Source organism: Quercus lobata, chromosome 12 (genome assembly GCF_001633185.2).
Source record: "Quercus lobata isolate SW786 chromosome 12, ValleyOak3.0 Primary Assembly, whole genome shotgun sequence".
In the NCBI taxonomy this organism is placed as follows: domain Eukaryota; kingdom Viridiplantae; phylum Streptophyta; class Magnoliopsida; order Fagales; family Fagaceae; genus Quercus; species Quercus lobata.
In genome coordinates this window covers 35,526,447-35,549,577 of record NC_044915.1, presented here as the reverse complement: position 1 = coordinate 35,549,577, position 23,131 = coordinate 35,526,447, and the positions used below count along the sequence as shown (strand labels likewise).

The 23,131-nt window shown below is 34.3% G+C and overlaps 2 protein-coding genes across 4 annotated transcripts; both read right to left on the bottom strand.

Annotated features, from left to right (window-relative positions):
* Positions 1-121: 121 nt before the first annotated feature.
* On the bottom strand, positions 122-3,193 carry LOC115972400 (phosphopantothenoylcysteine decarboxylase subunit VHS3-like). Of its 3 annotated transcripts, none has more exons than XM_031092681.1 (3): positions 3,008-3,193; positions 2,252-2,396; positions 122-850 (listed from the first exon to the last, which is right to left on the bottom strand). In XM_031092681.1, exons 2-3 carry the CDS (start codon positions 2,378-2,380, stop codon positions 377-379), a joined length of 603 nt encoding a protein of 200 aa, XP_030948541.1. In that variant the 5' UTR covers positions 2,381-2,396; positions 3,008-3,193; the 3' UTR covers positions 122-376. The 3 variants fall into 3 exon arrangements, with proteins under 3 accessions (XP_030948541.1, XP_030948539.1, XP_030948540.1); XM_031092679.1 differs by having other exon boundaries at positions 2,252-2,400; positions 3,008-3,192; XM_031092680.1 differs by lacking the exon at positions 3,008-3,193 and adding an exon at positions 2,749-2,900 and having other exon boundaries at positions 2,252-2,400.
* Positions 3,194-6,925: 3,732 nt separating this feature from the next.
* LOC115972412 (ABSCISIC ACID-INSENSITIVE 5-like protein 3) lies at positions 6,926-11,847 on the bottom strand. The gene is made up of 3 exons (XM_031092694.1): positions 10,769-11,847; positions 10,574-10,645; positions 6,926-7,156 (listed from the first exon to the last, which is right to left on the bottom strand). The coding sequence occupies exons 1-3, from the start codon at positions 11,516-11,518 to the stop codon at positions 7,082-7,084; spliced, it is 897 nt and encodes a 298-aa protein (XP_030948554.1). The 5' UTR covers positions 11,519-11,847; the 3' UTR covers positions 6,926-7,081.
* Between the last annotated feature and the right edge of the window lie 11,284 nt (positions 11,848-23,131).

Genomic DNA, 23,131 nt, shown 5'->3' with positions numbered 1-23,131 from the left:
GTGAGAAAACATCTCCACAAGTTGTGAGAAAAGCTCTCAACAAAATTTGATATAAATCACAGGAGTAATTCACTAATTAAGAGTTTGGTAAAAAGAAAATTATTTGGTTGTGCCCTCAAAATTAAAACAACTTTTTTAATAGTTAGACGTCAATATTGTGGCATAAAATGGAAATATGATTAATCTAGTTGACATCCAACATGAGAATTAACTTAAAAAAAAAGATATGAGATCAAACAAGGCCACAATATCCTCAATTCAAATTAGTCTTTTAAAAACTAACCTAATAACTACCCCCATTTCCCCATTGAAGATTCGCCCTTACTTTGGAGAGCTATGTGGCATAGTTGTGCAACTACATAAAACCTTGAACTTCTTACTTCTTCCTCTTCTTTGGGGGTGGAAGGGCCTCTTCTTCATCCTCTTCAGCATCCTCTGGCTCCTCTTCCTCAACAGTTTCTTCCTCATCCTCGCCCCCAGCTTCATCATCATCATTGTCTTCATCTTCTTCATTATCGTCATTGTTGTCGTCGTCGTCGTCATCATCGTCATCATTATGTTCATTGTCATTCCCCTCGTCCTCCCCTTCTGCATTCTCTTCCCCAGCTCCACCAGCCTGTCCTTCAGACCCCTTCTTAGAATTGCTCCCATTGTTGTTGGGACTTTTTCCATAACCCCCTCCCTCTTCAGAAGACAGCTCTTCTTCACCTTCTCCGAAGCCACCATCCCCATCATCATTGTCATTGCCTTCACCACCATCTTCCTCACCATCAACTACTTCCGGGTGACACTTACTGTCATAGTTGCCCTCACTTTTGGGTCTAGTACTAAGTAACATCCCAAAAGGATCCTGAAATGGTTATAATTAAAAAAGTAATGAAGTCAATGAATACTGGAAATGAACTTGCAGAGTTGTAGTAGGAACAAAGCTACAAAGCAATCAAACCCATGAACCAACACGGTTCTATTGATCACCATCTCCAACCCCTTTTTGGAGAGGCAATCTGTGGATCACCAAGTCCATAATAATTGAAGTAAAATGGCAATGAAAATTCACAAAGGCCAAGGTACGTTGGTGATTTTACATTGAAATTCGAAGGGTGATAAACTTCGCTTAAATGGGTGTCGATTTAGATTGTTATAATGCTTTATATTACTAGGTATGGCATGGATCCACACGGTCATCAGAATCCCGGAAATTATCATATGCATCTAGCGCAACCAATGCACAAAATACTGCCTTCAGTATGAGGGTCACTATGTGCTGTGAGAGTCACACAGTATGAATGATCATTTTTCTTCCAAATGACCAACCTATGCCTATTTCCACATAATTTTATGAACATGTCGCTAGCGAAAGTGTAATTAAAATAGTGCCATACTATGGTGAAGTTTAGAAAGGTATATTTATTTACATTTTACAATGCCAGAGATGTCATTTTTCATCAAACCAGCACCTAATTTTCGATTAGAGGGTGGGCCTAAATGCTACGGGCAATTAAAAGCCCAAACAAGAATTGTATTTGTACCCTAAGGTACTGAGAGGCCTGACAGTCCATAACAAAATTTGTCATTTTTAAAAAAAAGATTTTTATGGAAAAGAAGACTTTATTGAAAAGAGAAACAAAATTGGAGCATATCAAAATCAATAACTTCACCGTCAAAAAAAAAAAAAAAAAAAATCAATAACTTCTCTAAGACACTAACGAACAAAATTGCAACGAATATTCGAATATTTTACCTACCTCAAATAAATAAATCTTACTAAATTAATTGCCAGTCACAGACGAGCCCAAAAAAGGAATAGATTTTTTGAGCTTTGACTTTAAAATTACTTTATTTTTGAATTTCGATATTCGTTAGAAAAGAGGACCACAGTAAGAAATAACCGGAACCCAGTGACTTTATAGTTTATACAACAAAAATCTAGGGTTTCCCTTTCAGTTCCGGACAATATTTTCTATTTTGAAAGATCAGAAACTGCACCCAAGCCCTATCAAAAAAAAAAAAAAAACCTGTACCAAAGGGCCTACCTTAGCCAAAAAGCCCATACCATAAAGGTTAATTTTTAGAATAATAATAATAATAAAAACAAACAACAAGAAACTCATCTTGGAAAATCAAATTTACCACAAAAAAGAGAGTAGATTTATCTTTCTTTCTATTTTTTATAAAAATTTATAAGAAATCACAGGTTTAACTTTGATTTACATGAAAAACAAAAACAAAAACATAGGAGAAGCGAACTGACTTGAGAGATTAGATGAGTCGTAAGCAAAGCTGAGGTAAGCAGAGTAGCTACAGTTCCCAAAGCGCACGTTAGCAACGAACCCTCCTCGTTAACAAACTTGACGTCAACGAAACCCTTTTTACTCTCCATTTGTCTGTGCTGTGCACTGTCTGAACAACAACATAAAAACCGTCAGATCTGTTTTCAAGGTCAGGACCCACCGTCCGATCCCCGCATAAACTTACAATTATCCAAACAGAACAGAACCCAAAAAAAAAGACAACAAAAGTACAGAACTTTCTCACAGAAAATTGAGGAAACAGCACAAAGAAGGTGCAAAGATATTAATTTTAGTCAATACCCAGATCTGAGAATTGAACAAAATTAACAAATAAACAAACTTTTTTCATAAATGAGCAGAAAATAAAAAAATGAAGGAGAATAAGACAAAAGATTATATACAAGAAGAAGAAGAAGAAGAAGAAGAAGAAGAAAGAAAGAGGCGTTGGGAAAGTTACCTGAAAAGGAAAAGGGCTATTATGGTTTAGATGTGGAAGGAAACTGAGAATTAAAAGTGGGGAATTGAAAGGTACAGAAAAACAAGCATGGAAATTTGAAGGTGTTGTTGTGTTGTCTTGTTGTTGTTGCAAATTATATGAAAAAAAAAAAAAAAAAACTAAAAAGAAAAAGAAAGAAAGTTCAAAAGGTTAAAACAAAAGGAATCGAATTCAAATTATGTGTGGTGGAGGTGGAGCAAAAGCTAACTAGCTAGCGTACCTGAGTTTTTGAGAGAGAAAGAGATAGTGCCCGTAAAGTTTCGGTCAGTGTTTGGATGTCCAATGCGCAGCTTGGGCAGTCACAGTACCATGCTAATTCGGCTGCCCAAGATATATTAGTAATACTACTATAGAAGAGAGAGAGAGAGAGAGAGAGACAGAGAGGTGTTGGAATAGTCTTGGTCTGTGTGCGTATATAGTATGTATGTATGGGCTGTTAATGCACTCTACAGTCTACACATACAAATTAGGTGCAGTGTGTTCAGTGCATCCGTTGCATTGAACTAGGCTGCCGACACACGTGTGCACTAAGAACACAAGTCGTGTTTCAAAAAAAATACTCACAGACCAATTCAGTAATGACAATAAAAGTTGGATATGGTTTTTGATTAGTTACTTTTAGTTTTTTGGAATGGTTACTTTGAGTTAAGCATGCATGGAAATGACATTGGAATCGATTGCGGAGAATAGAGACTTTTACCAATTTAATAATTAATTAACTACTTCAATTTTTTAAGCATTATTTGACCATTCAAACCCAAACCAATAACTTGGTTATATCTTACTCCTGTTCTAGTTGATCACAGCTGTTTCTACTCTCAACAATATTTTTAATTTTAGTTGGGTGTTGTTAATAGATATGGTTTGGACATTTATTAATAGATTATTTGAAATTTGAGAAAAGTTTTAATACTATTTTATGATAAATATAAAAGTAGTAAAAAAAATCATTTATCTTTTTCTTTTTTCAAAAGAAGTTTCTAAAAATATTTTACGTGAAGTTGACCAATTCGTTCTCCCAATATTGTAAGTTAAGTAATGTTAAGGTTATTATAAATTTCACACAAAAGAATCAAATAGTAATTTATTATGTTATATAAGTGATATCAAGCATATTTTGTTACATCAATTTGTAAGTATTTTGTAGAAAAATATATTGTAATAGTGAACTAGTAATTTTAACATTTTTCTTAAAAGTTTAATTCGATTTTTTTACAAATAAAATAATATAAAAATTTATTTCCATTAAATAATTAAATTAAATTATTTGATTTATTCACTAATGCAAATCACATAATTAATTAATAACTTAGTTTTATCTAATCCGATCACCTATGGTCATCAAGTTGTCTTCAAACTTCTCCCTTAAGTTTGAGGATGGATGTTAAAGATTTCAAGTCAAATTCTACCTGAGGCCAAAGTTAGTTGTCCATCCTACTTTGTGTGCAATCAAAGAAATACTAATTGTTCCCATCAAAAAAGAAAAAGAAATACTAATTGTAGTGCACATTTTTTAATTTGATTAGTTTAAAGTTTGGCCCACTATAAATGCTCTACAATAGGTTTATTGTAATACAAAAAATTTCGCAGCAAAGATGTAGCCATCAAGAGTTTTCATCCGTAAACATAATCAATCAGGTTGAACCACATATTTCTCTCTCTTAATTCCACTTTGTCTCTTTAAATCCTTTTATTTTCTTCTTTCTTTTTTCACATAACAAAAGCTTTCATTGCTGAAAACATATTCACATGGGAAACCGTTTTCTAATTTTTTTTGGGGCTATTGGGAGGTCTTAAATGGGAGAATAGAACTCAAATTCAGAACTTACATAAAAAAATTAAGTAGGAAAACAGCTAATTTAACTATTTGAGTAAAAAAAAAAAATCATTTAAAAAAAGTCAACAATTGGTCAACTGTCATCAAAGGTTAATCTATTAAATAAAGTAAGCATAGAGATAGAAGTTACCACCCCGCTCCCCTTGTGTGTGTATTAAAATAGTATTAAAATACTTAGTATTCTAAAAAAGAAAAAAAGAAAAAAAAAAGGATAGAAGTTACCATTGGAAATTTTTGTGTGGTGTGAAGTTACATTCTAGAAAACACTTTTTGTTTTTAAATTTCAAAATCCTTTTCTTTTTCTACAAAACATGTTTTCCGTTGAACACTAAAAACATTTCCTTTTGATTTGCATATTTTGCTGTATTAAACACCAGAAAATAATAAAAATAAATTACATATATATAAAAAGATTTCCATCTAACCAAGCGTAATTATGTGTGTATCAATGTTGAATGACAGAACTTCACTATGTTTGATAGTTTAATGATTTGGTTTTTATTGAATTTCTTGGCACTGAGACCATGTTTTAAAAAGAGTATAGGAAATTAAGAATGTTGACCCAAATGCTCCTTTGATTATTTCTCTCCACCAAAAAAAAAAAAAAAAAAAAATGCTTTGATTATTTGGATGGTTGTCACAGTGAACATATAAACTTTGATACCTTTACGGTTTCATGTTTAGTTGTTTTGAAATCATTTGAAATAGACAATTATGAAAACCATTTCAAGCTTTCAACATGCTATAATAGTGATTTAGGTGCATTTCCTATTAATTTTAGTGTCAACTGTCAATGTCAGGACCTTTTGCAATTGATGTTTTTCATTTCTTTCTTTGGTTTGATTGTTTCTTCCCAAGCAATAGCATTAATTAAGAAAAACAAGAAAGAAAGAAAAAAAAAAGGGTTAGGAATATATCCTGTGCTGCCTAGGCATATATACATAAAATATAAGAAGTGTCAAAATTCGACAGCATTTGTTCTAAAGGCACCATAACTAAATGTTATGATTCGTTCTTTGGCTCCACCACTAATGCGTCACATATAATGACATAATCTACACCTTTGCTTGTTGTGATCAACAATCATCTACAAGCTTCGTACATATTCTTCAGAAATATTATACTCCTGGTTTTCTTGTAAACAAGAGAGAGAGAGAGAGAGAGAGAGAGACTTGTAAGTTTAAAAACAATCTGTACCACTTGACGGTAAATTAATTCTGACAGAAAAGCATAACATGACCCAGGTTATTCTCCAGCAGGATCAAATTTATAATACATTATTAAAGTTTAAAGAATATTATATATAAAAAAGAGTCAAAAGAACATTAATAGTGACATGATTAGAATTTTTTTAGAGTTATTAAGGTTAATAACACCGTGTACGTAGTTCTTAACCTCCAATACAATTTCATGATGTGCAAAACTTGAGATTAGTTTCATCATATTGTGCCAAAAAAAGAGAGTAAATGAATCTTTTATTTTTTTGGCTAACTAACTTTAAGATAAGAAGAGTAGACGAGTCCTTTAATAGGATAAGCCTCAAAGATTAATGGAGCATACATCTAACACCATGGTGCAATTTAATTGAAGCTGCAATCACAGCTGCACCAGTACTTCTCTTGGAGTTAAATGTAGTGAGTCCTTATTTAAGAGTAGGTTTGAATCAGCCAATCAACACTTGGGGTAGGTTTCAATTGTCCAGTGTTGCAGTCTAGATGTGGGGGTGAGGGAGGCTTCCATCCACCGCACAGGAGAACTTGATAAGACACCATATTGATAAATGATTATTTTAAGACACATGTTGTATCTGTATGGCTTTCAACGCATAGAAGTACTAGAAAAAATTCAAACCTTATATACCATATGTTCTTACATTTATTTTGGTTTTTTAGATGAGAATGACTTTAATTAATTTGTTAAAAATACATAACCAACTCCGCAAATTTTAGAATTAAGACTAGATATTATTCTTCAAATTCTTATTTTCCTGCTCTTCTTAATATGGTGATGCATGCTTACAGCTACTCAATATAGTGACACGTTGATGATTAATTAATTAGGGAATCTTAACCAGGCCAATTAATTACCTGATCTGAGCAATGGCTGTGGGAGTCAAGTCAGCTGACAGACATAATATATTAGAGTCTCTAGCTTATCTGCAGGACTGATTAAGTTTTGTAGAATAATAGATTTGAGTTTGAATGTTGAACTGATTAAATTTCCCAAGAATGCCGGAGGATCATTCTTGGTGCCCAAAAGTTTCAAAAATGTTTTTTTTTTTTTTTCATTGGTAACGTGAAAATTATTGATGTGTGGTTTTCTTCAAAACTCAAAAGCCTATACACCAACTAATAAGTTCCTCCTTATGAAACATCAAACCAGTCTCAACAATGCAAATGAAAATTTATAGGCTGGATAATGAATGAATAGAATGTGCATATAGAAAAGATGCTAGAATTAAACCGAGCTAGTCCGTCGCAATTGGTATTTGGGCATGGGAGTTGAAATTGAAGATAAGAGTATATCCACTTCCTGCAACAAAAACATTAATAAGATAGAAGACCAACAATAATTAGCAAACTCTTTTTGTTGAAATCATGGTTCCTAACAAATTTCTAAGATAAATATTTCTATTAGAATGAGAAGTATTGACCTACTAATATAAGAACTCATGGCAAATGTTTCTTTTTGCCAACTTATTTTTACTACTATTCATTACTATTCAGGAGTCTCATTGCACTTTTGATATTATTTATGGGTCTTACTGTACTATTTCAGCTAACTTTTACCTTTATTATTTATAATACTTTCAGAAAAAAGTTTTCAATTTCAGCAAAATAAACGGATCTCAAACAGACACTAAATATGAGTTATTATGTACTTGCACAAGGAGCATCATCTATGGCCAAGAAAGAAAAGTTGTCAACCAAGAATAATGACCCTGATCAAATACAGAAAAAAAATAAATAAATAAATACATGGCTCTTGGACATTAGCTTTAGACTTTTAGTTCATTGCTTCAAATTCCAAGGAGATTTTAAGGAACAATATATTATGGACTAGAATTCACCATTGAATGGCATTCAAAGAGATGATTGAGCTGCAATGAAATTTTATTAGTGTCATAAAAAAAAATTATAATTACTACAAATTTTACTATATAAATCTTATCAATAATATAATAATGAGTGTAATATGTAGATTTTAATTAACTAATAAATAAATATTTAAACGCTTTTTATTAAAATTTGCAGTATCCTCCATTAAAAAAAAAAAAAAAACTTTTGGGGCAGATGGGCAACCAAGTCCCGCATGCCTATCTCCTATACCTTCTCTACCAAAAAATACTTTTTCAATTTTTTTTTTTTTTGAGAAACCAAATACTTTTTCAATTGATTGTGTCGGCTAACGTGTCCTATAATGGAGACAAACTTGAATATGGTTTTTCCTATCTTGCCTTTGGTGACTGAGGTACCTACTCCGGTAAATAATGCTACCCCTAGGACAGTCTTAACGTGTCCCCTGGTGAACCCAGCTAATTTCACAGCAACATTGAAGAATGCTACCCCTAGGACAGTCTTAGGACATAACCATAGCAGAGCCAAACTATTCCACTAGGATACTCACACTGCAAAAAACAATGGCTTCCCTACAGTTCAGAAACTGAGTTCTGGTTTTAGAAAGATCCTCTCCACTGAAACCTAATAACTTCTTGCATTCATGTTGGTTGGATATTTTGGGCCCTGTCCTTGGCCTGCTCTTAACTACCCTAGGCTGGGTACTTCCATTTTTGGGCTATCTTTAGTCTCGTAATAAGTGTTATAATTTATAGAAAACCACAAGAACAATACAGACCAATCTTTGCAAAAGAAAGTTACATCCTTTCATCTTTGAATGTTACCTGCCAATCAATTAGCAAAAGAATTGATGCTGTTCAGATTTATTTTTTTTGTAAAATCTCAGCAAAGGGGGGCTACCCAACATTTTAAAGCAAAAGGGATCCAAACCCGTAGATTTATGTCAGAATGTGATTAAGCAAACTCTATCCTATCTTTAGTAGAAATCTCATGATTTAAGGTACAACATTTGTCCCTACTTTCTAGAACATTAACACACATGCACATGTCCACACAAAAAGACTAGGGCACACATGTATGAATATACATATATATGTATCAAGTTGGGATGACAACAAGGTGGAGCAAGACCGGATCATGGGTGCTCCGCCCTCCCTGACATGGTTATTGCCCTGCCTTGCAAGACCGACTTTGTGTGAACGTGCTCTGCCCCACATCTATTATAATAATATAAAATTATTCTTAAATTTGAAATTAAATTAATCACACCAAATCAAATTATTTTTTATTAATGAACTATATAATATAAACCAAAGTTTTTAACAACTATAAAAAAAGTCTAAACCCAAGAAGCTTGCCCTCAAACCTCTCGAACCTAATACTGAATGAACAATTTCATTGCTTTTTTTTTTTTTTTTTTTTTTTTTTTTTTTTTTTTTTTTTTTTTCTTTCTCCCCCTGGTTTTATTTCCCCAAAAATTGTATTAAAGCTCAGGTTCACTACCTAAGCTTTTGAATTTGTTTATTAGAGTCAAGGTTCACTACCTAGGCATTTGGATTTGTTCTTCAAAACCCAGGTGCACTACCTAGACGTTTGAATTTGTTCTTCAAAGCCCAAGTTTGCTACATAGGCGTTTAAATTTGTTCTCTTTCAAGATTTTGTTGATTGGTTCGTGGATCTTAGTATTGGGAGAGAAGGATGCCACGGATAGACTTGGAGAAGATCAATAGACAAACTTTTGGCACCATCTTTAGGAGATTTGGCATCTATTAGCACAATTGGAGGTAGCTTGGGGTGATATGCACTTTTTTTTTTTGTTGGGCATGACACATTTGTTACTTGAGAGGAGATTTATTGAAAATCTGTATTTGGTGGTTTGTCATGCTAAGGTAGACAGGATTTTTTTTTTTTGATAAATAAGGTAGAGAGGAATTTGATTAAATTGGTGCTTTGGAAATTTTGCCAAGGTGGAGAATTGTTGTAGAGTTTGGTTTAATTTGTGATTTTTGCCTTTTGGATGATGATCCTAATTTGATTTGGTTTGGAAAATTTTTTGATGGAATTTGAGTCAAGGTGGAGATTTATTAGATATTGTCTCAAATTCCTATTTCAACTTGTGTAGATTTTGTTTTGTATGGAAGAAAAATCTATTTCTTTTTAAATAAGTAATAAGACTCATTGTCTACGAAATGTATACATTGGCCATCAAGAAAACTATTCTATATCCATCAAATGGTATGTATTCAAGTCTAATAAATAGGCAATAGCACAAAGGGTTTGGGGGCTTTAGCCCATAGGTCCTTTCATATGGAGAGAGGTTTGCATTAGTTTGAGAGAGCTTTAGTGTTTGAGTGTCTTTGAGTGCCTAAACACTTTGTAATCTCTCTTTATTATAATGAATTCATTCATTGCTATTCGTGAGCGTAGGCTATTGCTAAAACCACGTAAATCTTATGTTTTTTTGTAGTTGTGTCTATTTTTTTTCAAGAATTCTTCATTCCTATTATTTGCTTTTGAGATTTTTCTGAAGTTCATATAATATCTCACAATCAATCTTCGTATTTGAGCTTCTATTATAGCAGCGAATTAGTATTAAAGCTTCTGTTCTTACAGCATCAATTCATCATGTCTCAGGTGAACTATAGTTTTTAAAAATGTAAATACAACCTTGGAAACTCGTATTTGACAAATATCTACCGAGAAACAAAGTTTAAACAAGATAGAAGAGAATGCATGTGCCTATGAATTCAGTTAAACACTCTTGGTAAACATTGGTATAGTTGAAACTACTGCAATTCATGCAATGATTAATGTGTGCATTGCCAGTTTTAGTAGAAATATGAAAATGAATTTAATTGGTATAAATATTTACCTTTCGCTTTTTGATCAAGCTATTTGTTTCCCTTAGGTTAACCACAGCAGTCTCCAACTCAATGGTATAAGCCTTGGATCACCAAAACAAAAAGCATACTCATAACCATAGATTCTAATTGATGCTAAAATCAAGAAAATCATAAATCCTCTCCACTAAGACAATCAGAAAATGTATATAATCTCCAATATTAACCTGCTTCCTTGCCCTTGACCTAGCAGCCGACTCACGGTTCTTGATCATCCTCTTCTGTCTCCTCTCAATAGCCTTTTCCATCATCTCATTTGAACATCTTCGCTTCCTTTCAGCAGCTACATGAGAATCTGAAGATGCTGATGATATTGCTGGCATTGGCATCGACAAAGCCAATTGGTTCTCAGAGTAACCAACATCCACAACTGGGTTCTCATACACTGATTCAGAAACATTAAAACTTGAATCCAGAACTGTCATCTGTTGCTGCTGCTGCTGCTGATGATGATGTTGTTGCTGCACAGCTGCCATTTGAAATTGCAACCAGTCTGCTTGCTGAGACACCATAACCATTGGATCGATTGCCATTATTGGCTGAGGAATAATAACACCAGCACGAATTAGAAACTCCTCGAGAGTTGTTTCTCCAAGAGTTGATTGTTCCTTTTCCATCTCATTCACATGCTGTTTGTGAACAATTTCCTTCCATAACTCATCGACCGTCTTCTTCCTCAAAGTTCCATTCAAATTTAAATTCTTAAGAAACAAAAATGCGGACGATGAGGAAGAAGTGTTTTGCACTAGCTGGCCTTCTTCCACTGACATCACATTCCTTAGTAACTCATCCAAATTCATAGTATTCAAAGGTTTACATATGTTATTTCCCAGATGGCTCTGAACCTCATCAAAAGTGAGATTATACAGAGACCCCTGACCTCTATTTGGAGACACCACCATTGTTCTATCACCCATGTAGGAGATTCCAATGGAAACACTACTCCCAAGATCAAATTTTCACAATGCAAGCTATCAGGGTAGCTAAATTTAGAGCTAACCCAATACAGTGAAATTTTATTCAAAGTAGAAAACTTTGTTAAAAAAGTAAATATCTAAGGTATTAAGAAAATAAACCTTATTGAATGATGGGTATCAAGGAAAAAGGTTGGAGGAAAAGAAGTCACATTGTAGAGAGTGAAACGCTGAGAGCAAATAGGTGAAGACTGAAGACTGAATTGTTAAGGAATTTTCTCAAAAGCTAGGAACCCACAAAAAACGATCTGGCAGGTGCTGAATGGTTGAAAACAATCCTATCTCTGAGAGAGAGAGAGAGAGTTGTACATCTCAACAGCCACTCCTGATTGTCATGCTATTTTGTTGGGATATAGAGCTGATTTTCATGACCAACAACCAAACAATATGAAACGGCCCTACTCATCTGTAAATGTGCATGTGTGTGTCTGTCATTGTAGCAGTTTCTCGCTTCCTCTTGATTTGGTTTTGGATTTCATGATCTTACAGTCACTTTCAGTTCCACATGATATGAGAGAGGAAAAATAGGACAGAAGAACTGACCGTTGAGACAGTTCTTTCTGGTATTTCCTGGCGGGTGTGGATCCTAGGGTCGGAGCTATAGCATGGCTTGGGGGCCATGGCCCCCCAAAATTTTAAAAAATTATTTTATATTATGTATAAATATTAAAACTTTAAATATTTAGTTATAAAAAAATCAAAAATAGAACTTGGCCGCCAAATGTTTGAGTTAGTATAATTGTGCTCTTAAAAACCAATAGAATTTGTCAATTGGTCAAGTAATTATAGAAACAAAATAGTTTTTGTTTTTTCTAATTCGTTTTTTGTACATGTTTAATATTAAATTAGACAACTTTTATATGCTCATTTGAAGGTTGTTAATTTTATATATAATATATTTATAAATTATAACTTACTCTAGTATCAAAATATTAATATTTATATTTGTATATCTACATTTATGTATATACACGATAGTTTATTTTGACTCAAAACTAATATATTAATACTAAAATTTGGCCTCCCAAACAAAAAACCTTAGCTCTGCCTTGGACTGGATCCAAATTCTTATAAAGTATTCAAGGTCTAGTACTGCTCAGGGCTGAGGTTGGGCTTGTTATTGGGCTGTAGGCCCCGCATAATAGCAAGCCGATGTCTTTTGGAGCCCACTACAGTCTAGATTGGGTTTGCAAGGCTGATACAACGCTCAAATTCGAGTGTTTGTTGGGTTATCTTAATCAAAATAATATTCGAGTAATTAATCTATATATATATATATATATAAAACCGAAGCTTTTGAAGCTCCCACAATTCTCCACGTCAGCACAATATTAAAAAATAAAAATAAAACATAAAACAATAAAACCAAAACCAAAAAAAAAAACGTCATAAACCCATTCCCTACCCGACTCTGATTTTCACGCTTTCCCTTTCACGAAAACTCTGCCATTACCTTCTTCCCAGCTCCTCCTCAATCACACCCATGGCAAGCCAATCAGACCCAACCCATCTAGCCTACCTTTCCCGATCCTCTGCCTCTCCCTTTCCACGGCAAGACCCAACAGACACCTTCAACAAGGGTTACCAGAGATACACATATATATTTACAATTGAGAAAGGCTTAAGACAATTTGGTTTTCCTTTGAAGGAAACAAAGAAAAAAAAAGTGGGTATGATAAAGAATGGATCTAGGAAGATTACCTTTTTGAGATTTGGCTTAGAATCCACAAAAAACAGAGATACTTAACCAACGACAAGCGGCTAATAACTGGCTGTGAGTAGGGGTGTGCAAAACTTCACCGGAACCGACCCAACCGACCGCCGCCGATGACACCGTCCCGACTGTTGCACCGACCGAATGAGCCGAGGCCGGCATTCGGACTTCGTCCTCCATTCCGATGCCGGTGCGGTGAAATCACCGGATTGACAAATCCGAAACCGAGCTGTGGCCGAACCAAACCGATACAAGATCTGTTCTGTCGTTCTGTTTTTTTTTTTTAATGAAGCTGATAAACGACATCGTATGTATGGGTGTTATTAAAAAAAAAAAGAAGAAGCAAAACAGTGCGTTTTATGCTAGGTTTTCAGATTCTCAGGGGTATATAAGTTCGTATGTTTCTCTCAGTATCTTTTAACTCTCTCTCTCGCTCTCGGCTCTCTACTCAAGTCTCGCCTGACGCAGAACACCGGTAAGCCGTAAGCTTCTTCGTGTTTTCAGTTTTGTAGTTTGTCTTCGTGTTTTACTGTTTTTTTCATTTTCGTTTGTTTGGGAAAGCTGAAAGCAAGAATGATTTTATTGCCATTGCTGTGTGACTATGTGACTGTGTCTCTCAAAGCAAAGCTTGTGTGAGTGTGACTGTGTCTGTATTGTGTCTTTCTATTTTGTGGGGGGTCCAAGTTGGACTAATGTGAGCTGCTTACACTTCGATATATGTAAGGTTGGATGGATGTAAGCAGCCTGAAAGTTTTATCATTCACGAAGCTGGATACACAGTGTAATCATGTCCAACTCCAAGTAATATAATATTATATTAATATTATATATATATATATTATATATAATACACAGTGTAAGGTTGGCTGCTACACGAAGCTGGATACACAGTATATTCATGTCCAACTCCAAGTAATATAATATTATATTATATATTATATATAATACAGTAATACACAGCTTGTGAGGAATACAAAGAGATTGAGAGGAAAGGAACGATAACGGTTTCCGTTGGAAAGCCTGTTTGATTTGGACGGAGTTATTAGACAGAATGTTGAAACAAAAAATGGAGTTATTAGACAGATAACAAAAATGTGGTTATTTTAGTATTTATGTGCCATGTGGAGTTATTAGACAGATTTTTGTTTCAACATGGTGGGCCTTTTGAGCCCAATATGGTTTTAGCCTAATGGGACCCAGTTATGGGCCCAAAATAATGAATTATTGGGCCTATCCAACCAGAATACTGTTCATTCTGTTAATTTTCTGCAGCTAATCTGCTTTTCAATGGCCGAATAAAATTTAAACAAAATTCTATTTTTTTGTGTGTGGAAACTGAGCTATTGGTCAATTTGAATTGTTTTTGTGTGGAAACTGAGCTATGATTTATTTTTTACCCCAGCCTATTTTGTATTCTAGAGTTGATTGAATTGTAGTTTTTATGCACACACTAAGATAATCAAATTGAATATATGTTTTTGTATGGAAACTGAGCTATTGGTCAATTTGAATTGTTTTTTTGTGGAAACTGAGCTATGGGTTTGAATTTTTTTAGTGGAAACTGAGCGAGGTGAAGTTATCAGCTTGCTTCTTTTGTTTTTGTATGGAAACTGAGCTATGATTTATTTTTTACCCCAGCCTATTTTGTATTCTAGAGTTGATTGAATTGTAGTTTTTTGCAGACACTTAGATAATCAATTTGAATATATGTTTTTAAATATAATGAATGCATTGAATATTTAGTGGAAGACATGAAATAAATGAAATTGAAAAATAACAACATGCTACTAGAGAATCGATGTTGAATTCCAATAGCTAATGTCACATCATTTGGAAAAAAATTGGTAGCTTTCCCGTGCATCGCACGGGTTAGCGACTAGTTATTATTATTCCATTACTCTAGGAGTAAGCTCATCCCTCTGGCTCTCATTAAATTATTAGGCACACTAACTAAAAAATTAGGAAAATGCTAAAGTTATCACCAATTTTGCCATAAAAGTTCATAAACTGACATGATAATGAATGTGATTGGTGCTACATCACTAATAAAATAAATAAATAAATAAATTTGTCAATTATTTTTTATATTTTTAGTTTTAAAAATTTGATAATTTGTAAAGTTTATGTAGTAAAATTTGTAATATCTATAATATCACTATTAAATTTATGATAAGGCCCTCCATTTATGAGAAGGTTACTTCTAATCTATTGCAAAAGGAGGAAACAAGAGTGCTACACAAGTAATGCGGGGTGCTACTCAAGTAATAGCCTTGGGCCTCTTTGGGCCCACAACTATGCAATATATGTTCTAACATATTGTCTCAAACTCAACGGGGTTGGCTGAGAGAGCAACTAAAGTTTGGTGAGAAGAGCACAAAAATTGGCTGGAGGATGTGGCTTGGTAAAGGCATTAATGAATGGCTCGATGGAAGGAACATGAAAAAGATGGAGTGTTCCTTGCTCTGAAAAAACAATGGCTAAAAATATTTGGTCAGTGCTGGTTAGCAACTGTGGTCAAAAATCAACATCAGTAAATAATGGTAAGCGACAGTGGCATCTAACTTATCATTGAGATGGAAGTAGGGCTTAAGTGGCATTTTAGGACTAGGGCTAAAGTGGCTCGCTCTGGATTTAGCACGTGGCAAACAATTAGGGTTGACATGGTGGCTTGATGTGTTAGGTACACGAGATGACGGGATGTGTGTCCAATGCTTTGGGTGATGATGTTGGCGTGTCTAGACTCTTTGTTGGAGATTCAACCAACTATTGCAAATCTTTGAGAGATTTGGGTTGCGTTTGGGATTTGAGAAAAAGTTAGCTTATTTTACTTTTAGCTTATTTTTGCTCTTAAAGCGAGTTCCATTGCACTATTAAGTGGGTCCTATTGTTCCAAAAAGTTTTTTTTTTTTTTTTTCTACATACTTTCAATAAAAAAGTTTTTAGTTTTAGTAAAATAAGTAGTTTCCAAATAGATATAGTACATTACAAACATAGAGACTTTGAAGGTTGTAATCTTGGACAAACGATTGTGAAAAGTGTTGAAATGGTGGCTGATGTTGAGTGATCCGAATAATTGTTGATAGTATTGAGTCAAACAGTGGTCGTCAATGATTATTGAGCAATGGTTGATAACGGGCTTCTTGAACCCAAGTAAAAGGCCATAAAAAAAATAAATAAATAAAGCCTATGATACCATGTTAAAAGAGGGAGTGAAGGAATGGAAATAATTATGTAATTTATTCAGCAAAAAAAAAAAAAATCTGTAATTCTGCATGTTTTAATTGTACAAGCATAACCCTATATTTATAGGTGTGAGTGATCTACAAGAAACAAGAGTGCTAGGTAGGTACACATGTAGTGGGGAGTGCTGCACCAGTAATGGGTTCAGGCCTCTTTGGGCCTACATCTATTCAATGTATGTTCTAACAGTAATAATAACATGAAATTGGAAATGCAATCATCATTAGTTTGAAGATAAGGAGATTAGCAAGATTAACTTTGCATTGATGAATCTCAGTTGTTCATATCATGTCATATAAAAGTAAGTTACATATTGGACGATAAGTTTATACATGCGAACTTTACAAAAGTAATAATTACTTTTAATTTTAAGATGGTAACTCAAATAAAGATACTTTCTGATTGACTCTTAATGAAACTTATTTTTTTATATTATATTCACAACATTTTTACAATAATTTCTCACGAACCGACTTGATTTGCACATAGTTGAAAATAAAGGGATTAAGATTATGGAGAATATGCTATCTCTGTTTTTCTAAGGCTAATGCAATCACTACTCAAAATCTTTTTGATGGGCTCTCAACTACCAATTAAATAAATACAAACGCACATATAAAGTAAAAAGTGGAAAGTGGAAAGCGACGCACTCCAGAGGAAAAAAAAATAAATAAAAAAAACACAAAAATACAAAAGCAGAAAGGGCAATTCGATTGGTTCGTGGCACACTGGCACTCCTCATCTATGGGAAATGTAGTGCATTTTTGAGAGTGACATTTTCTTTTGGTGATACACTGATGAATAATGATACCCTTAGCTTCAACAAGACCCATCTCCTGCATTTTCATTGGTGACAGACAAGCACTGAGATTGGAATTTTCAGTTTTCGCAGAGAGAGAGAGAAACACCATCTTGGTTACTTAGCTCTAGTCTTCAAACCAATAGTTTCAGATATCACCATCAAATAGTACTTAGAATCCTTCTTTTTTTTCTTTCCCCACTACTTTTTCTTGTGTGTGTGTGTATGTATGGTTTTCTTGGAACATTGAGAATCCTTCTTTGCTAGTTGTATTAACTCCCTTACACATGGTTTGTTTTGACCCAACTTGGAATCAAAATGAGTTTGCCACTTTTCTAAGCACTTTTAGACTTGAGGGTTGAGACTACACCACAAATAGGAAAGTATCTCCAACGGCTCATGAATCTTGTTCTCTCGGACCACCATAATGAGCACATAATTGAGTAAATGGTACTCAACTATAATAGGGTTCTCTTAATGGGTATTTGTGTGCACTCGTTAAGATTGAATTTTTTAATGCAATTGATTGACTTTTTAATTTTTATAAAGAGTTGAGTATTTCTTATTTTAAAGGGCATATGTTTACTATTAATGTTTGCTACTTCGTAAAATAGATAAGACTCATTTGAAGCTTCCTTAACAAATTCATGAGAGCACTTGTTAATAAAACCCAAATAAAAATTAGAATGAGAGAAACCAAACATGGTCGGTCAATACTTTTTTGTAATGAATAAGAATATATTATAAAGGAACAAGAGAGGATCACAACTCATTTTTAACATTTTGAACAAGAGCACACGAAAGAAGAGAGAAGATAAAGACAGGCTCATCACAATTACAAGATGCGGCCCAATATGCTAAATTGTAAGGAAAAAAATTAACATTCTTAAAGACAAAAATGATGTCAGCCAAAGAGGGAATCTAAAGGCTCTATTAATCCCAAATAAAAACATGATCAGTCAATAGTCAGTACTTTCTATATGCATGTGCAATGTGCATTCATCATCTCGACCATCAATTATGAAATGCATCTTTAGATCCCTAGATTGTTGTCTGTCTCTGTCTGGCCACTTACCTAGTACAGTGTGTTAAAAACTAAACAGAGAAAACAAATATAGAACTCGCTTTTTGTTTTTTTTTTTCTTTCTGTTAGTACTTAGTACTTAAGCGCCAAGGACTTATGGATTAAATGAACTGTGCTGTGACTGCTGTCTCTTCTTATAAGACATAACAGAGGTCAAGGTTATGAGTCACATAAAGAACATTGATTGTATGATTTACCAAAAATAGTGGCGTGCCCATAAAGTAAGAATTTCATAGATAGGAACCCTTATTCATGAAGGAAAGTACGTCAAGTATCCCCCTGTTCTTTTGCCATTTGCCAAGCAAATGAGCAATGGCAAGCACAAAAGTTAAACCTTTAGTTTGGAAAGTGAACATTACAGATAACGAAGCAAAAGTAGGAATTTCATCTAATGTTGGCATATCAGGGGGCTACCTAATAAGTGTAGGAGAATCTCTATTCATTTTTATGGTGCAGAAGGAAAGAAAAGATCCTAAGGTTTTGACTAGTAACACATGGCAACCTGAATTGTAAATATTCCCTTTTTGCTGTACTTATATTCATAAAATTTTAAAGAAGACTAATTGAAAAGGTTTTCTTAACAAGGGACTATAGTGTAATTTAGAATCAACTTGTCCTACCTTTTTCTTTTTCTTTAGTAGACTTTGCGTTTACTTTATGTCAAATTTATTGGCAATACATAAAAACATACTTCTTTCAAACTGAAAATAAGAAAGAAAAGGAAAAGTGAACTGGTGTGTCCAAATTTTAATGCTTATTTCCAATTGCGTGTTAAAGGAGATTCATTTGTTCATTTTTTAAGTTATCTTATGTTTGATATTTGTTTAGGAAGCAAGGAAACACGACTTTAGATATAAGTGGTGGAACTAAAGATGCCATTAGCTCAGAGCAAAAGGTGAAAGAACACTAATATTTTCCACCTACAAGCGTTAAAGCAAAAGAACTCTCTTTGGTGGCATAATTTAGGATGATGGATGGGTGTCCTTACACCTAAACATAAAAGGAAAATACTAAAGATACCTCAAATAATACAAATTGATCTGACAATGACTATGATTAATGGAAAGTAACGTGATGTTGTTCCTAGTTTGATAAGAAACATATTGTTGTTTACTCACTTCTAATTTACAACGCAAGAAATAGAATAATGAAAGCATTGCAATAAATTTGCAAAGTTCCTGTTGTGCCATGTCATCAACATCCTTTATTATTTTTTATTTTTTGAAAATTTCACTTTGTTCAATTTTTTATCTTCTTCAACTACATGTTGCTTTCTTAGTTCAACCTTTCATCTTCTTTAATTGTTGTCTTCTTAAATTTTATATTTTATTCCCTTAATTAATTCTTAAATTCTACCATTTTACTTTGTTAAACATAGGAGTGGTAATTCGTGTTTGCGGGTCGTATTTATGTCGTGTCAAGCCATGAATATTTAGCTATATGGGTTGACCCAAACCCGACTTGTTTAGTAAACGTATCAAGAATCCTCAACTCTAGCACGACCTGTTTATTAAATAGGTCGATCCGACATGACACATTTAACTCATTTAAATTTTTTTTTTTTAGAGGCAATTTTTTAACTCATTTAACTCATTTAATTAACAAGTCATGTAAAGGTCAATACAAATGACTTGTTTAATAAACTATTTGACTAATAGGTCTAAATAACTTGTTATCAATTCCCATATATCTAAATTTAAAATACAATTACAACCATAAATATAGTAATAAACATATAATTACAACCATAAATTAAGCAATAATAAAAATAAAAATAATAACAAAAACTAATACTTTTATAAGCTAAACAGGTTAAACGAGTTCGCATGTTTAACATGAACATGACCTGTTTATTAAATGAGTTAGCCATGTCAACCCGAACCTGTTTAGCCTCAACCCATGACTTGTTTATAAATGGGTTAGTGGTGTTGGGGTCACGGGTCGTGTCAGATTTGCCACCCCTAGTTAAACGTTTCATCTACTTCAATCCTTCCTCTTCTATTTAATTTTCCATATAAATTTTTTATTATTTCATCTCCACCTCTTTCCCCTATTCTTTCCAAGTTTTGTTCACAAAAAAATGAAGGTCATACTCTCTCTCTTTCTTTGATTTTTTTTTTCTTTTTTGGTAATTTTTTTATATTGTTTCTACCACTTTTTTTTTTTTTCCACTCATGGTTCTTTTTGTTATTGTTGATATAATTATTGCATCACATTTGTTTCTTTTTTGGCAAATTTGTTTTGGCTTTTATGCATTTAGGTGTTTCAATTCCGAACTATATGTTCTTTCTTTTTATCTCATCGGTTTGATTTGAGTTGGGTTAATAATTAGTTGTTTTGAAGTTATAGTTTGATTTTTTTTAGTGATATGTTTACATGTTAAAGTATGAGACTTTGCTAAGTTTTATTTATTTTAAAATCTTTTTGGGTGGACAAATTTGTAGTTTTTGTGGAGAAAGTACCCTTAATAGTTGTACTGAAAGTTTTCTATAGTGGTACTTTTTTAGAAAAAAAAACAATGGCTAGTCAAATGAAATTAATCGGATAAGTGATATATTTTAGCTTTTGCATATGCATTATTATGCATATAGAAGCTTAATTATGAGATTTCGTTGATGTTCGTTTATTTGATAATCTTTTGGATGGAAGCATTTGTTGTTTTTGCAAAGTAATCAATCTCAATGGGTTATCAATAACAAATTATTTTCCTAATTGATCCAATTAATCATCATTGAACAACAATTGTTGATATGACATTTTGTGTTTTGTTTGCTAAGCATCTTAATATGGGTATGCTGCAATGTATTCAAGAAGAGAGATCATAATTGCACTTTTGTATTCTTCAAAAGAGGGAACTATAATATTTGATGATAATGTAGGCTTGGGATTAAAGACAACATTAAAATAGAGGGCTACAAGTTGAAGATTTTTGAATAGTGGGAGGACTCTCCTTTTCTCTTTCCTTTTCAACTATCATGATTGGAAAAACTTAATGCCCACTGTATTTTATCACTAGCAAATGGGCTCATAATAGGAGTAGATGAAAATTTTAATAAAGAAAAGAAAGTAAATATATATATATATATATTATTTATTTATTTATTTATATAGAGAACACAAAATTTCATTAGTTGAAAAAGAAAGCAACATGACTTCATCTATTTTAGTTATTGTAAGGACACGATTTGTGGCGGACCGTAACAGTGTCGGGTTCGTACGTGAAAAGGCCCTAACAATATCATTTGTAGAGCGTGGGTTTGGAAGGCTAGGCCTTGATCGACAGGCGGTGGGTTTTTCGTGGTGTTCGTACAAGTTTAAGTTTTCCTTCACCCCTGGAATCTTTCTCCTGGAGGTGGGCTGGGAGGCTCTGGTTTTTGGCCATTTTTCCCAACCTCCTGTTGGTGCGCCTTCCTTTTTATTATATAGTCCGTCTTGGTTGATCCTGACCCTCCACTTGTAGGTCAGGCAGGAGCTTATTTCTGTATCCATCCCATTAACCGTCCCGTCTAACTTTCTATTAGTTGCATGGATCGAAGTTTACACCGTCCAAACGTCTTTTCTCATTAATCAGCTCTGGGTATTGGCAGGTGCATTTACTGAAGAGGGGACGCATTTTCCTTGGTCCAATTTCACACCCTACTTCCCTATGGGCCCCATTCCGTTCACATCCCCTTGAGGGGGCTGTTTGGGGATTGCCTACACCATGGTGTTGGTCTTCCCATTGAAGCTCTGGAATGCCGAGGACAGGGTAAGTTCTCAGCCGTTCCCCTTGCTACCTCGGCCACTGATCATTCGTCTTCGGCAAGATACCTCCTCGGCACGGGCCCTGGGCCCAGATAGAGTTTGGGCCGGATTGCAGACCTCTCGGACCCACAATAGCCCCTCAAAATCCTGCTATCCGTCCCCTCGGACGGATAGGAGGGTTTTGATGACATCAGGGATCTGCCAATGCCTATCAATCCTTGTCATCTATCGATTCCCGAGGTTTTTCACCTGCCCAAGGCATGTTCCTAGAGCCGTTGGAAGGCGAAACGTGGCTTCATTAAATACAGGCGGCTTGGTGCTTCCCACGTTCAACGGTGTGATGGAAATCGAACGGTGGTGATCTCCTAGCCTCTTTGGGCGGGAAAAAGGGCGTTTAGTTTACCCTAGAAAGTATAAAAGATTTTTTGGAGATGGATCCGTCTTTCCAGTTCTGTACTTAAGAGTTTTAGTGCGTGTATCCAGGGTTCATCCGAACTTCCGCCCAAATTCAAGTCTATCTCAAGCACATATAGCCCATCCGAAGCGTAATTCTCCTTTTATGTAAGTTCCCTACCTCCATTAACTCGCGTTTTTTTCTTTTCTGAGTTTATTTCTCTTTGGCTCCCTTTCTTTTCCGTCGCGGGTTAAGTTTGTTTTAGCAAATGACAAAGGCGACTAAATTAAGATTGAGGAAGTTGGTCGATACTGAAGAGGCGATGAATAAGTTCATCGTTGATTATAGGATTCCCCTCAACGTAAGTCTGGAGCACTGTAAGATGGGGGAATGGCACATTAAGAGGGGAACGGGCGCGGTTGTAATTCCCGTCCTCGTCTTTGTAGAGGGAGGTATAAGAATCCCTATGGGACCAGTGACGAGGGGTTACCTCAGGCATTTCCGTTTAGCCCCTACCTAGTGCGCCGGCAACGTTCTTAGGATTTTGGGTTGCGTGGACGCTTTAAACGAGAAGATGGGTT